General features: G+C 46.8%; 1 protein-coding gene across 4 annotated transcripts in view; it reads left to right on the plus strand.

The window, feature by feature from the left end:
• CACNA2D2 (calcium voltage-gated channel auxiliary subunit alpha2delta 2) overlaps nt 1-15227 on the plus strand; it is a 233036-nt gene that overhangs the window by 44013 nt on the left and 173796 nt on the right. For 3 of the 4 annotated variants that reach the window (XM_061458299.1, XM_061458297.1, XM_061458298.1), the window contains exon 2: nt 7252-7333. In XM_061458299.1, the coding sequence (XP_061314283.1) occupies nt 7253-7333 (81 nt within the window). In that variant the 5' untranslated portion in view covers nt 7252. Of the gene's footprint in view, nt 1-7251; nt 7334-14415; nt 14556-15227 lie in introns of those variants that run through there. The other variant, XM_061458300.1, reaches the window with a different exon arrangement.

Genomic DNA, 15227 nt, shown 5'->3' on the forward strand with positions numbered 1-15227 from the left:
GAATTCCAAATGATCTAGAAAGATTGAGTGGCGAGCCAGATACCAGCAAAATGAAATGCGGTGACAACAAATGCAGAGTACTGCACTTAAGAGGCAGAAATTAAATGGACAGATACGGAAAAAAGAACATCTCTGCGTAGCAGTGTGGCAGAAGAGATCTTGGGAATTACTATGGATCAGAAGGGTAAGTTTATTCTGCAGTGTCCAGTAGTTTCTTGGGCAACGCTGGGGAAGTGATGTGCTCCTCTTCATAGAGCACTGAGTTTGGTTTCTGTTGGAGTACTTGATCTCACTTTTTGGAACGAGCCTTTGGAGTTGTAGGTAAACTTGTAGAGAATCCAGAGCAGGGCAACAAAAAGGATGAAGTGTTCAGAGAAGAGTGCAACAGAGGGAAAACTGGAAAGAACTGGATCAGAAAACTAAAGAATTGAAGGGCAAAGGATGCTACAGAATAATGATCTTCCAGTTCTTAGGAGCTTGTCATAAAATTTTTCAGTGTCTGCTGTAGGTGGGATAAGTGGGAAGAGGGAGGTGAGATTTAGGGTGGGTAACGGGGGGAATTTTTTCTACCATGTGGTGAAAAATGGAACTGGAAAAAGGTTCTGTGGGGATCTTGGGTTCACCTTCAGCAGAAGATGTAAAGAACAGATTAGGCAACACTCCCTGCGGAAGGTTCAGGTGTTCAGATGTTCCAGTTCAACTGATGGTGGAAGAGGAATTCCCAGAGCCCCTGCCATCCCTCATGTCTACGACTGGCTCACCACCTACCGCCTGTGCTGTTTCTAGGTGAAGGAAGACCTAAGTGGTCCATGCTTCTGTTTTCTGATAGAGAAATAGTGTTTAAGGAGCAGTTTTCCTATTGCCCCAAATGTCATTAGTGGCAAGTTGCTGGTTACTGTTTGTTTTCCTTCAGGTATCTACAAGAATATTTGTTAATGTAACACAGGTTTTCTGTGTAATTACCAAATGCTTTCCCCTCACTTTTTGCCCAGCTCTATCCTGCAGAGTAAGAAAAGTCCCCCGTTATCCTTCTATTGGATTGTAATAGTTGTTGGGGCATCAGACCAGGGGTCAGGATGGATCTGTTGGGAGGGTTTGGCACTTCATTTGGGTTAATTTTTTTTTGTTGTTGTTTTTGCAAGACAAACTTTTTTTTGCTGCAAAAAACTGTAGAGATGAAGCAGAGAGAAGATAGGACAGAGAAACAGGCACAGAAAGTTAATGCTCAAATAGAGGAGAGCAAAGCGATTTGGTGATAGAGCTGAATGTAGAACACGCATTCCCACTAGCTTTCCCCTTTGTGTTTCTTAAATATCTTTGGGACAGAGTTTTGATACTCATTTGTGCCTTCCTTCCCTCCTGTAGTAATGCCAAAGGTACTTTCTTACTATGGAGAAGACCAGATGATAGAGGTAAATAACGCCTTGACAAATACTAAGACAAGGCTGTTCCAGCAGGCAAATTTTTCCACCCCTCCTTTACATAAACACCTATGCACATACTTTACATTAAACAGGAGTCATCAGATCCCAGTGTGGGAGGGTCGATAATGTCTGGAAGCAGGACCAGTGAGTTGTTTGATTATTCTGAAGGAAATAAGTGCTCTCTGGAAGTTGTATCTTCAGGAAAAAAGAAAGGCAGCCTTTTTTCCCTTGATGGGTAAGCACTGGCTGGTGGGGTTTTATAGCCTGGGTAAGAAAGGAGGCTCCGCAGGGACAGGAGGGTGCACATACACGTACACATGTGTGCACTGACACATGCACTGTTATAGTTAAAGGATTAAGCGCCTTGAAGGAATAAGCCAATTATAAGAAGTTCCTGCACAGCAAAAATTAGACAACACAGTAATTAATAACCTTATTAAATAGCAGTATTTGGGCACTGAACCAAAGCGTATGAATCAGAGCGAAGCATTCTTGGCTGAACACACTGCGTGAAGTGTAGACACTTGTACAGAACACTCTCTGTGTAGAACGCAAGAAGCATTGGGACCGTATATCTACCTAGCAAGTAGTTCTTCCTCTTGTCCTTTCATGTTTCTGTGAATCTTTGTCTTATTTTTGGGCCAGAAAGGCAGCAAGAGAAAAGGACTGAGTCTCCTATTTTTCTTTTTATCATCCTCTCTTGCTTGCAGCCAAACAAGTACTCTCCTAAGGCTGCTTCAAAAAAAAAGTGTCCTCAAGCAGAAAACTTAATTTTCTTTCCTCTAATTTCTCCTTTCCCTTTGCTTTTCCAGAGGCCACTTGCAATGAGGCTTCTGTTCAATGGCAGTTTGAGTAGCTGCCTTATCCACCCTGGGCTGGCTGTGAAGAGTTGTGACTGCAGCCCATGAAGGGTCTGTTCCCATACCCTGACCCACCAAAGGGCTGAGCTGCAGTGGTACATGCTCAAGGTGCTGACCACAGGCTGTGAGTGCATGGCTTGCACTGGTGGCTTGTCTGCAGATGTCTTCAGCTCCTGTACAAAGCCCAGGACTCCAGGCTACCATCTGTGGTGTGCACCAGTGTGGGAGGTTGTGAACCAAGGACAGCCTGTTTCCTGACTTCCCAGGCAGCTCTCATTGGCTTCCAAAGCCACACAGCTGGAGCAGTAGTGTAGGCTCACAAGCCAGTGTGGACATGCACAGAAGTCTCTGCGACTGCTTTGGTCACCTGAAGTGTGAAATGTGCCCTAACCCTACATAAGGGTTGCTGTGGCCAGTGGCAAGGCACAGGCGCCCATGTGAGCAGCAGTGGGGCAGGCAGGACACTTTGCTTCCTGGCCACGACTGCAGCAGCAGCGATTTGCCTCTTGATGTGCTGCTTGTCACAGTAAATATTTTTGAAGCTCTGTTGCTTTTTTAAGCCTACTTTATCTCATCTTTAAGAAAAATCAAATATGCAAATTATGAAATCAATTAGCATTTTTTGTAGTTTTCTTTGGAGAGGCAGTAATAAATGGTGGTGTGTTTTCAAAAATCACTTTTGTACCTTGTTAGATGTTGCACAGGAGGCTGTAAAATATACAGGGGAGGGAATCAAACCCATCTTTTTCATTGCAAGAGATTTCTAATGTGCATCCTGAATGTGTGTGGTCATACTTGTGCATGTGATTGTTGTAGAGGTGTTAGGTTGGAAGAATCCTATGGAGACTCCCCAGCAAAGGCAGAGCTAGCTGAGATGACAGGGATCACTGGGATGTGCTGTGCATGTCCCTGCTAAAGAGGGGACAGGGGTTGATGGGGCTGCCAGGCTCCTTGCATGTGGTTCCTGAAAGCACAGTTCTACTGAGTGCAGTCGCAAGTACTTGCGTTCAGAGGTTTTCTCTTCACCTGTGTTAATTCACTACAGAGGACACTAAAGTGGTACTTGGTTTAAGGGGGAGGCTGAGCACATTGCTCGTAAAGGGAGCTTGGTGGCTTTCGGTGGCAGCACTATATTGCTGCTAGTGGCTTCTCAGTCAGTGCATCAGCTGTTTCTTTATGCTTTATTTGTAAATGCCATTTCACAAGAGCAGTAGGGCACTCCAGGCTGCGTGTTCTGAGGAGTTATCGCTCTTCAAGCCCTGTAACGCCACCCGAGATGTGCAGTAATGGCCCAGGAAGGTAATGACTGTCATGTCTTATTGCCTACAGCTTCCATAGGAGACACGCTTCAGAGAGAAATCTCCATGTTCATAATGAGCTACCAGTTTCTTTACCCTCTTCATCCTTGCTGTGGTCATCTTACATCAACTTCTAAGTGCAGTGGCTGAGGGAGACAAACAAGAGGCAGAAGGTCAACTGAGACAGAGTAATAATGGGGTTTATGGAATTTGGGGGGGTGTGTGTTTATTTTTACTGGTAGCTTTCAACCCAGCATATTGCAAGTGAGATGAAACCTCCCTATTCTGGGATGTGGCCTACTCGGCAGGCTTCTGGTCATGGACATTATGCTAGAGGGACATAGTAATGGGTCAGATACACAGAAGAGCTCTTGCCAGTGCTGTGGTATGGGGCCTATAAGGGATCTGGGGAGGGACTATTCATTAGGAACTCTAGTGATAGGACAAGCAGTAGCAGTTTAAAACTTAAACAGCGGAAGTTTAGGTTGGATCTAAGGAAGTAGTTTTTTACTGTGAGGGTGGTGAGGCACTGGAATGGGTTGCCCAGGGAGGTTGTGAATGCTCCATCCCTGGCAGTGTTCAAGGCCAGGTTGGACGAGGCCTTGGGTGAGATGATTTAGTGTGAGGTGTCCCTGCCCATGGCAGGGGGGTTGGAACTGGATGATCTTAATGTCCTTGCCAACCCTAACTGTTCTATGATCCTATGGGCAAGGGATGTGCTCGTTGTAAAAGAAATCATTTACTACCACTGGCAAAAGCTCTTGTCTAGCCATTTTAGACCAAAAGAAAAAAAGAATCTACTGCTGTTACTTTTTAAATCTAGAAAGCTGGTGTCAGCTGTGCAGAAATCCCCTCCTGCTTCTTTGGTAGTGATACACTTTTTAATAGTGGTATCTAAAGCTTGTATTACAAGGCTTAGCTGGACTTTGGAAAACTGCTGGTCTGTAAGGCTGGGAGTTGAGTGCCAGGTATCATGAGGGTGCACAATTGAAGGGAGTTGCAGTCTTCCTCATGAATGAAAAATCCAATGGCTTTCCCTTAAAATAGTAGTGCTGCTCGGGGCGGAGGCAGGGGGTGGAATAAGTTTAAATTGTTACTTTTTTAAAACAAATCTGCTGACTAAATTTAAATTAATTGTAATTCCCAGCCCGACTGAGCGCTCAGCACCTCTTCTGCATATGCCAACAGAGTAACACTGATGCCTCTGTCTTCCTCTATAACTAATCCTCTCTGAAGGCTTGGCCAGACGTGACATTTATGCAGCTCTGAGCAGCTGTTAATGTTGATGGGTGCAGCTCAACATGGGCGGTTGTTTTCTCTTCCTGTGCTGGTGTAGGTGTTCCTGGAGGGAGCTGACACTGAAACTGAGGACCTTGCACGGAGCTGGAAGTTAAGGAAAGGCGTCGGCTCCATAAGTCCTCCGCAGTTTCTGAGACCTGTGGCTCAGTATGAGCTTGTCATTGACAAGCTTGTTCATTGGACAAACTGGAGGAGGGAGAGAAAAGATACTTAAAAAACAGGGTTTTGTTTTTTGGTTTTTTTTTTTTAAATGAATGACTGTGTAAAAATAACACTGTTTTGGTGAATATGCCTCACAAGATTTGTGGGTAATTTTGGCCAACCTGAGTATACCTTTGATAGCAAAAAAAATGTTTGACTGAAAAAGGAAAAGAAAAAAACCAACCCAGCATCTCCCTCAGCTCTGTTTGTGACCCATTGTCTGGAGAGGGGCTTTGGACAAGGGCCTGTAGAGACAGGCCAAGGGGAATGGCTTTAACCTGCCAAAGGGGAGATTGAGCTGAGCTCTTAGGCAGAAGTTCTTCCCTGTGAGGGTGCTGAGGCGCTGGCACAGGGTGCCCAGAGAAGCTGTGGCTGCCCCATCCCTGGCAGTGCTCAAGGCCAGGTTGGACACAGGGGCTTGGAGCAACCTGCTCTAGTGGAAGGTGTCCCTGTCCAACGGCAGGGTGTTGGAACTGGATGAGCTTTAAGGTCCCTTCCAACACAAACCAGTCTGGGATTCTGTGGTCTTTATGCTGGCAGTCCCACCAAGGGCTTTGCTTTCCTTCCTTTGGCAGAAAGATGGGTTTGCAGATGTTTTCACCCATCTCCATCCCTGGATGTCCCCTCCTCCTCGGCCAGGCTCCCAGGGAAGAAGAGGCAGCGTTGCCTCTGCAGGAATGTGGGAAATAGCAGAAGTTACTCTGGAAAACTGGGATGATTTGGTGTGTGCAATTAAATCTTGTTTTCCTCCGCAGCCTTGTGTGTTATTAACTGGCATGAATTTTGCCTGTGTGAGTAACACACGTATCTCTGCCAGTGCCTCCCTCTGTCCCCCACACCCCTCACAAGCGATGCTTCAGCTCTGTTCTGCCCATCATCTCAGGCTTCTCTCTGCTTTGATGCTTCTACCCAGGTTTTGGGCCCTGCTGTATAATTCAGAGCCCTGTGCTTCTGCGCTGGGTTTCTTTGCTCCTTGATCTCCAGGAAATCCTCTTCCCGTGGCTTCGCAGGTGGTGAAGGAGCGTGTGTGCGCTGCCTCGGGAACCTCTCATTGTGAGAGGAATGAAATTGCTTGCTGAACCTAACCAAAGTGCAAGGCCCCAGAGCTGGTCTGCTCCCTCCCACCATCGATTTGCCATGATGCTGGCCTTACCTTCCTTGTGCTTCTTCCCTCCTTTCCCTGGTGTGGCACTGAGAGATGGATGTTGCTGCGGAGAAAGCACCAGAGGCAGTGCCAAGTGGTGCAGGGCAACCAAGCATTGCTTTTCGAGATCAGTTGGAAGTTGAGATATTTGCATGGCCAGCAACTGGAGTCAGGAAAGCTCATTAAAAGAAGGGGAGTTACCAAGTTCCGTGGTTAAGAGGGGATTTTGTTGTTGTTTTTAACTTGGAGTTATAGCTGTAAGCGGAAATCTGTGTGGTTGGATCTATAGGAGGTGTTTGTGCCTATTGGAAGGACTGGCAGCCAGCTTCCTTGCTGTGCAGGGGTGAGGACAAAGGAGATGGTATGTGGCAGCTCCTGGACCTTCTGCTGCCCCGGAGGCAGCTCTGCCCAGGGTGGACCTGGCAGAATCACTGCCTGGCTCAGGTTGGGCTTAGCTGAAGGTGCAAAGCTGCTGAGCCCTTGGGCACTCGATGCCCCATGCTTGACTCCTGGCACTGCCCAGGTCCCTTCTGTTGTGCTGCAGGGATAATCCATTGCTGCAGTAGGACAGACACCTCTGGTTCTGCTGTGGCTCTGTGTTTGCTCTCTGCCACACAGCCCTGCTGAAGCAGTAAGCTCTTTCCTGTATGCCACAGCACTTTAACCCCATTAATTACTCTGGGCTTCAATAATTACTTACTGCAACTGTTTATATCCAGAGTTAAAGAAACCCCAACCCGTGCCTTGCCATTTTTGTTGTACCTTTTCTTCCCTTTTCTTTCTGTGGTGCCTTGTGCATAAATTTTGAAGTCTTGAGGTTTAAAACCAGCCCCAGCTGTCATTCTCATGTTCTTGGTATTCTGCCTGCACCCAGTGCTGCAGAAAGAGCAGTTAACTTAGCTGAGGGCACCTATTTTCTGCCTCTCCCTTCAATCCCCTTGCTTATCTGCTGCGTGTCAGGGCTCTGACTCTCTCTCTCTCTCTTTCTCTCCCTTTCTCTTCCTCTTTCTCTCCATCTCTTGCAGTATGCAGTACTGGGCCAGGAGGCTGGAGCAGGAGATTGATGGAGTGATGAGGATATTTGGTGGAGTCCAGCAGCTCAGAGGGGTAAGCTGTCTGTCTTTTACCTGTGCTGCCTTCTTCGTGGCAATGAATGTTCTCATCTGCAGAAATCACCTGTGTGAACAGTTGCAATAAGTCACTCTCTCAGCTCATTCCATGTGCAGGGTCATGGCTGGCTGTGCTTCTGGTCGCTGGTCAATTTGATGTGTGTGCGAGTGAGTGTGTTTTGTATCTGTCTGTCTCTCAGGCTGCATGTTATTACAATCTGAGCATGTACCTGTGTTGTTTTTTTCCTATATGACTTACTTAAATGCGTCTTAAATCCAACTAACCTTTCCTTCAGGGACTGAAGGCAGTTTAATTTGTGTTTTGATTTTAAACTTATGTTGACAAAGCAAGAAGTGTTCCAAGCATAATTGGACTAGCCACTGAAAGCTCTGTGGTTTGAAATATACATTGCAGGTAAAACTGTAATTCTTGTTTGGCTTCTGTTTCCAAGTGCCACAAAACAAACCCCTAGCACTGATGCTGGCATCTGCCTCTCCTGCTCCCTGACTTAGCACCAGGGCCCAGGCAGGGCAGGCTGCAGAAGCCAGAACTCCTCTCAGCAGCTGTGCTCTGGATTGGGTTAGGGCTGTTAGAGAACAGCTTCAGTGTGGCTTATGAAGCTCATGGATCTAAGGGGTCTTTAAGACCTTCCCTGTTTCCCCTTCCCAGCACTGTTGTGCTGACTTGCTGTTTTGAAATTGAGTAATTTGAAATTAGGATTATGGTGTTAATCTAAAGAAAATAGGCTTCTCTAGCATGATAAATGTCACTCTAGAAAAAAAGTGGGGTGTATTTGTCTTTTCTTGTGGCAGTGGCATGTTCTTCTCAGATGCCAATGATTTATGGGCCTCTTACTGTCTGCGTTACACTAGCAGCTATCCTGGCTTCAACAGAACTGTTCATGTCTTATACTGTTGGTGGTAACCCATTGCCTAAAGACAGAAGTTGCACTGTTTCCTTTTAATTTCATTTTAAAAGGAGTTTAACTGAAGACTTGCAATGCTCTTCATAGTTCATCTATTCACTCCCGTTCATATTCAGATCTAGAATGGTGTGTCTGGACTTTGCTCGCATTCATTTCAACTGCAACTGAATTGATACGAACTTCATGTGCAGCATGAAAAGTGTATACACCACTTTGGTTTTAACAAGTATTTTTGACTGTATCCATGCATTTGTGCAGTGCAGTTTTTCGTGTTGGCAGGGCCTGGGAATCAGAGCCAGGGATGCAGGTTTTCCAGGCAATACCTAGGTACAACAGCCACCATACTCTTTAGCAGAGCGCATCTAAACCAAAAAAAGAAGAAAAAAGAGACTGCTACTACATTTTGTACATGTCCTCCCTTACAATTTATTCTTATTAGCCTTGAGTTTTGCTCCTTTGCATGTTAAATGGGTCTGTGGAGGTTTTTTTTACTGCCATAATTAAATAGAAATTACATCTCCAATTTGCCAGCACTTGACTTCTATTGGCCAGTCAGGCAATTACAGGTAAGAGAGCTTCCCACTTTTTCTGTTTAATTCTTCTGCTAGAACACAGTGCATCACTTGAATGGATTAATACCAGATAAACTGAGTACAGAGGGTTTGAAGGGGGGGGGGGGTGTGTGTGTTGAAATCTGGTTTGTAATCTTCTCATGGAAGGAGTGAGCTGCGCGCGATTATTGTATCTGGTGAATGCATAACCACCTCAAGCCAAGAAATGTGCTATGGAGAATTCCAACATACAGCTGTTAAAACAGCTGTCTGTGAATCTCCAGGGGAAAACTTGGGATGTGGAGTTCAGATTTGGCTCATAAATGCAGTATCAAGTGAATGACACTTAAAGACCACATCGCCTGCTTGTGCAAACTGGCATAGTTTCACTTACGTGGAATAGCCCAGAGTGCTTCCTCCTAAAGAACTCAAACCTGTGCTCACTGGGAGTCCTCTTACCCACCCCCTGCACACAGGTTCACCTGGGTTGCAGTATGGGAGCTGTTTAATGTCATATAATGGTCCTGTAACACACTCTGAGACATGGCTTAAAAAAAAAGTCATTAAAATACTCATATTTTACTGCAACCACACGCAAAATTTAGAGAGCGGCAACTAATTCTTAAGGTCAGGACTTAGTCCATGCTCCTCTTCTTGGAACCTGGGCTTTGTAGGTTGCTCCATCATCATGTTTGCCAGCAGGATGCAGGTGTTGGAGCCCAGCACCAACCTGCAGCACTATGGTGTGCCCTGACACTGAGCAAGCAGACTTGGGGGAGTAGGGAAAGCCACTGCTTGAGGAGCAGCAGGAGCTGAAGTGTCTGTCCAGCTGGAAGTGAATCCTACCCACTGGGATTTCTCAGGAAGGTTTATTATTAAACAAGAACAGGTCCATGTCGGGCAGGAAGGATAAAGAAAAATGGGGCGAGTAGAGCATGGTTTTTGCCAAAATTTGCTGATGTTCCTTGGAGTTGCCATTTTAGCCTGGGACATTCCAAGTGTCTGCAGAGGGGGACTTCAGGGATATAACACATAGGAGTAATATTAGAAGTAGGGGGAAATGTGCTCCAGTGTCACTGCAGACAATGGTTCTTGTGAGCTCAGGTGGGCTGTGCCGTGTCTGGCAATGGGTCCTGCTGCCAGCTGTCATGGGTCTGTGAAGCCTGTCAGCACTGGAGGTGGTGCTGTGCCAGAAATGGGTCTTCCCTTTCCGGTTCAGGCACGACTATTGAAGTGACAGACCAGTAAATAATAATAAACACACCCTCCTGTGAGCTTTTCTGTGTCAGCTTTACTTATGAATAGTTTTCCTTGGGTTGCTGTGAAAGGATGTGGACCTGTTCCTTGGTTATTGACTGAAATCATATAACTGTTGTGGCATAATGAGGCATGAAATTTATTGTCAGAAAAATGGTGTCCAGGAACATAAGTGCTGAATATTTTATCTTGCTGGAGTGCTGCCCATCCAAGGAGGATTTTTAACTCTTCAGTCATTTCTTAGAGTTAGGGTGCTTAATGTCACATACCCCTGCTTCCTTCCTCTCCTACAGGGTGGAGAGGGAATCAGCTCATATAGTTCCCCTGGGAAGAAGATTGAAGCTTACATCCTTCAGATGCTGCTTTGCACAAGTGGACTGTTTTTCTGTACAATGACAGAGGAGGATGAGAGGCTGTGAGGTGCAAAGGGGCTCTCCTTTCAGCTGTGAGGTACCACCTCACTTCTCTCCTGAAGTCCAGACTCTGAAAGCACTGAAATACGAACATCCCCATCGGTCAGACGGGCTGTGCTGGGGCTACCTGTATCTGAACGCTGTGGCCTTGGGACTGGAGGTTCTCTGCCTGGTGAAGTCAGTGTTCAGCCCTCTGGGTGCTTGTGGTGCAGCATCACGTTGACTGGCTGGTTGCTCTGTGCCTCAGAACAAACCCCAGCACTCAGAGATTAGGGCATGTTGCTTTGCTTTCCTGTCCTTGCCTCCCTCGCAGCTCACCAGAGATAACTGAGAGCACAAATCATTGCCGATTTAACTCTGACTGGCACAGTGATATGTGGGACCCAGAGATGTGGCTGAATAGGTTGAAATTCTTTATAAACAGTTCTTTCTAGAATGAGGAATATTGCACTAAAAATCCAACCTTTTTCTGTTCATGACTTTCTTTGTGGCTGTGGTGGACTCTTCAACATTTTGCAGGACAAAAATGTTTCATTTTGACATTTCATGCTACACTGCACTAAATTCGTGTTTCTTCCAGTGTTTTGGCACAAGTAAAAGTTCTTGACATTAGTCAAAAGTGGATGAATTTGTTGTGTTTCCAGCCTAGATGGTTTCTTCATGTTGCAAAACCTGCTCCAGGGTAGACTCTGTGCTCAAGAGAGATTTCTTCATGCTGCTGCTGTTCCGTCCCAACCTACCAGTGTCCTGCTTGCCATCACTCGCAGGGGGACTGATGGCAGCAGAGCCATGCCGCTGGGTTTAGTGCCTTGCTGAGCAGCTCTCCTGGATGTTGGGTTAGAACTCCTTTGCTGGATAGCCAGCCTGAGCTTCCAAGTCTCCTCTGGCTTATTATCTAAATTGTATCTGACCCTATGTCTTCTGAGGCAAGAAGCTAGCTGGTCAGACAGCACCCTTCTCCCTGTTACCTGTGACTGCCTGTTAATGGGCTGGTTTCTGTGCTGACACTTTCGGAGGAAGCCAAAGCCTTCAGAAAGAGATGGGGAAAAGCTAAGTGACGTCAGTGCTGAACCCCATTTTCTGTGCTGTCCTTCTTTCTGCTCTTCTCTCTGGTTGTCTTCCCTGAGGACTGCTTCAGTAGCAGGGATGAGCACCCATCCGGAGGTGATGCAGCCTTTACCTGTTTGGAGGAGGGATGCTAGCAGGGGTGGGGGATAGCAGGTGGGACCCATACTGTGCCTTCTCCTCTCTCTGTGGCTTGGGTGAACAGAGCTTCAGGTCTGGCAAGCTGGGTTTGTATCCTGCTTTTCTTTCCTCTGAGCTAGTGAGGGAAGTCAAGAGACAGTGCCTGGATCTGCCTCACTGGCATATGACTGGGGGATATGGATACTGCTGGCCTTGGTGATGAGGAGACACACAGTCCATAGAGGGCCAGATTGTCCCAAACCTGAGCTCAGGGTGGGCTGTGGTGAGCAGGTCGCTGGCAGAGCTGGGCAGACAGAGAGCCTCCACATGAGCTGTGCTGGCTCTTCAACACGTGGGACTGCATGGAAGGGAGAATGAACCAAAGGTAAGGGGAGGCTCACACTGTGCCCTTTGGGATGCAGCCGGCTACCCCGAGGGGTTTGCTGAATGGGGCACAGCAGAACTTATTATGCTTGGTCCTTATAATTAACACTGGGTTTTACTTCAGTCCATTTTCATGTCTCTGTCTTTCCTCCTTGTTATCTTGTGCTGTTTTCTCAGCTTTGTTTTGCCAGTTTGGCATCTCTGCTTGGCAGAAGTGCTGCTGTTCATTCATCTGATCTTTTGTGAAATAGAAGAACAAATCCTGCTGGCCAGGTCTGGGGGCAGAGTGGCCAGGATCTGCGCAGTCATCCTCACCTTTGTCTGTCTCACAGCATCACTTGCAGCCTGCCTGTCCCTTCTGCTCAGTGCTGCTTCTCTGATGCTGCTTCTCTTGTTTTGCAAAGCATGGCCATCCTTGAGTTGAGGCACCCACAGGTGAGGATCTGTGGTCAAGCCATGCACAAACAAGAACTTGGATTTTAGAAGAGTAATGCTAGCCAAGTTTTGGCTTGGATCTGAAGAGCTGAAGTGGCATCCACCTTGTATATTACACAGTCACTGTGACGGGGTCTCTCTAGTACCGAGTATTTCACATGGCTGTGTGAGTGCATCCCTTACAATACACAGTGAGAGAGTCTCTTTAATGCCAGCACTTGGGAGGTAAGACATGCTGCTATCAAAGGAGCTGCCAGGGTTTTCTGTTCAACTTTTTTTGATCTTGGGTAACTGGTGGTGTAATAGTAACATAGCCCAAATCTTCCAAGTAGCTGTGGTGTAACGTCATGTTTGATTTGATCTTTTGTTTTCTGGGTATAGAAATGTTCACCTGGTCATCCAGTAGGGCTGGAGAATACAGAAAGCGTTCATGGGTTTTTACACAAATTATGTTAAAGACTTGAGGTCCCCCAGCATGGTGCTCTGCACACAGTGTCTGACGAGTACCTCTGCTTTCTAAGAGCTCTCTCAGATCAACTCTGCATTTACACATGGACAGGGTTGTGGTCCATTTACACATGGCAGAGTTGGAAATAAGATGCTGATCTGATACTCAATCCAGTACTATGATCCAGCCTTGACTTGAGAACACAGGGTGCATCTGGCCTTTTCCTTCTGAGGAGTCCGCCCCAGCCTCTGAAGTGGGAGCTGAGTGATGCACAGCGACTACACTGCACTTGACAGAGTTAAGAGAAGGAGTCTGAGCCCAAAGCTTGGGCAATACACACAGCCAGCTGCTTACGTTACAGCAGTACTGCCTGCCTGCCTTCTTCCAAATGCTGCAAGGGAGAAAGGACCTGATAGAGTTTTCCACAGCTCGTGACTGTCTGGGGGCTGACCAAGAATACAGACTCTGTACCCCAGGGAGGTGATGCTTGGGTCCATGCTCTTGATTCCCAGGCTCACGCATTATCTGTCTGATCCTTGCTGTTCTTCTCCCCCTTCCCCCTCTCGTACCAGCGTGCATGCTGCCTGCTTCCGCGCACCATGGCTGTGCCCTCCCCTGCTCCTCATGTTTGATAAGAGGAAGTGTGCGATGCCAGATAAACACATTCCTGTTCCAAACTGCTTGGGTTTATTTTAATCTGCCTGGGCTGTTCAGCAGCCTCAGCACTCTGTTCAGCACCGAGTGCAAAGCCAACACTGTATTATCAAGGAGGAGCATTGAAATATCCTTAGCCTTGCAGCACCTTGGTTGGAGAAGAGAAACCCTCTGCCACCCTTTGCTTGGGCCACTGCCTGTCACTGTCATTGCCCTTACACCCATCATCTTCTCACTCTTCCTCTCTACTAGAACCATATTGCATCTGTACTGCAAGATGTCAGGGAAACATATGCTCCAGCTTTTAGTACATTTGCATAATTAGAGTAATGTGTATGAATAATTTATAGCTGTATGTGGCTGCTCAGTGTGTGACGTTAGCACCCCTTGCTAAATCCTTTCCAGTGGGTGGTGCAGATCCTGCACCAGAGCCATTGTGCCGATGCAGTGTGCAGCCTGTTGGCAGATGCCGGAGCCCTGCTTTGAGATCAATGTGTGCACACATGTATATGGTTTTGTGTGTGTGTATATGCATTTAGTGGAGAAAGGAGGCCTTCTACAGTTGTAGGGGAGGGGCAGGCTGGAAGTCTCAGAGGCTAAAATGCCTTAGACTCTTAGACTCCAAACTTGCTCCATTTATGCCGACAGAAGCTGTGAAGGAAAATGTTCTGCAACATTTGCAAGCTGAGGCAGGGATTTTTCCGGCAGGACTCAGGTGTGACTGGTTTGTTGGTTTGTGTGCCAGCTTTATGAGTTTGAGGGGTTTTTTTAAATGACTTTTTCAGATCATAAAACTCAGCAGCAGCTTGCGGGAGGAGGGAGGGGAATAAACTCGCCTGCACTGTGTCACAGCCTGATCTCAATCAGTCACTCAATAGATAGTAGCAAAGGATTGCCTAGGCACTGTCTCACTCTTTCCCAGCTCTTCAGTGTGTGGGTTCTCATGCTGGAAAGCTCAGAGTCCCAGGTAGGTTTTCTAAAGGAGTGATCTGAGTGGTTGAGTTCTGGTATTTATGTTCCAGTTAATTTTAGCTGAAACTATATTTGGCCCTTTCCAAATGTTTGCGAGCCTTGCTGGAAAGCACTGTGTAAACTGGGATGGCGTTTAGGCGCGCGCACTCCCTAGCTCACTGGTATTACTATGTATTCCCGGTTTCCACTGGGAAACTGAGGCTGAGCATGTCTGCGTGCAGCCCGCGTGGTGCAGCCTGGGCTGCCCTCCATCACATGCACAGCTAGCAGGTCCTTGGAGGGGCAACAGGCGTAGTAATAGTCCTTAAAGCCCTTGCTTTGAACCTATTCTCTTCACAAAATTGCTTTGTAAAGATAATGCACTTGCAGCTAGCTGGTGAGTTAGCAAAATCAGAGGAGGTTGTCACTGAGTTTTATGGAGTCGTTTCTGATTTATATTGCTCTCAGTGACAAGTTAAATGAGCCCAGCATTCAACAGACTGATGTTCAGGTGCATGCATCTCCTGAGTGTGCTGCTCTGCACTTCCTGGCCAAAAACGTAGCCTGACAACAGCCATGTTTGTAAAATCCTCATGAATATTCAGTGATACTCATACAGTTGATGGTGTTGCCATTACACAGCCGTATGAATCCATGGGAGTGATGAGACCTTGGTGGATGTTTCTGG

Source organism: Pezoporus flaviventris, unplaced genomic scaffold (assembly GCF_033815535.1).
Source record: "Pezoporus flaviventris isolate CSIRO_AGI_PZ_B2104156 unplaced genomic scaffold, CSIRO_AGI_Pfla_v1 ptg000026l, whole genome shotgun sequence".
NCBI lineage: Eukaryota > Metazoa > Chordata > Aves > Psittaciformes > Psittacidae > Pezoporus > Pezoporus flaviventris.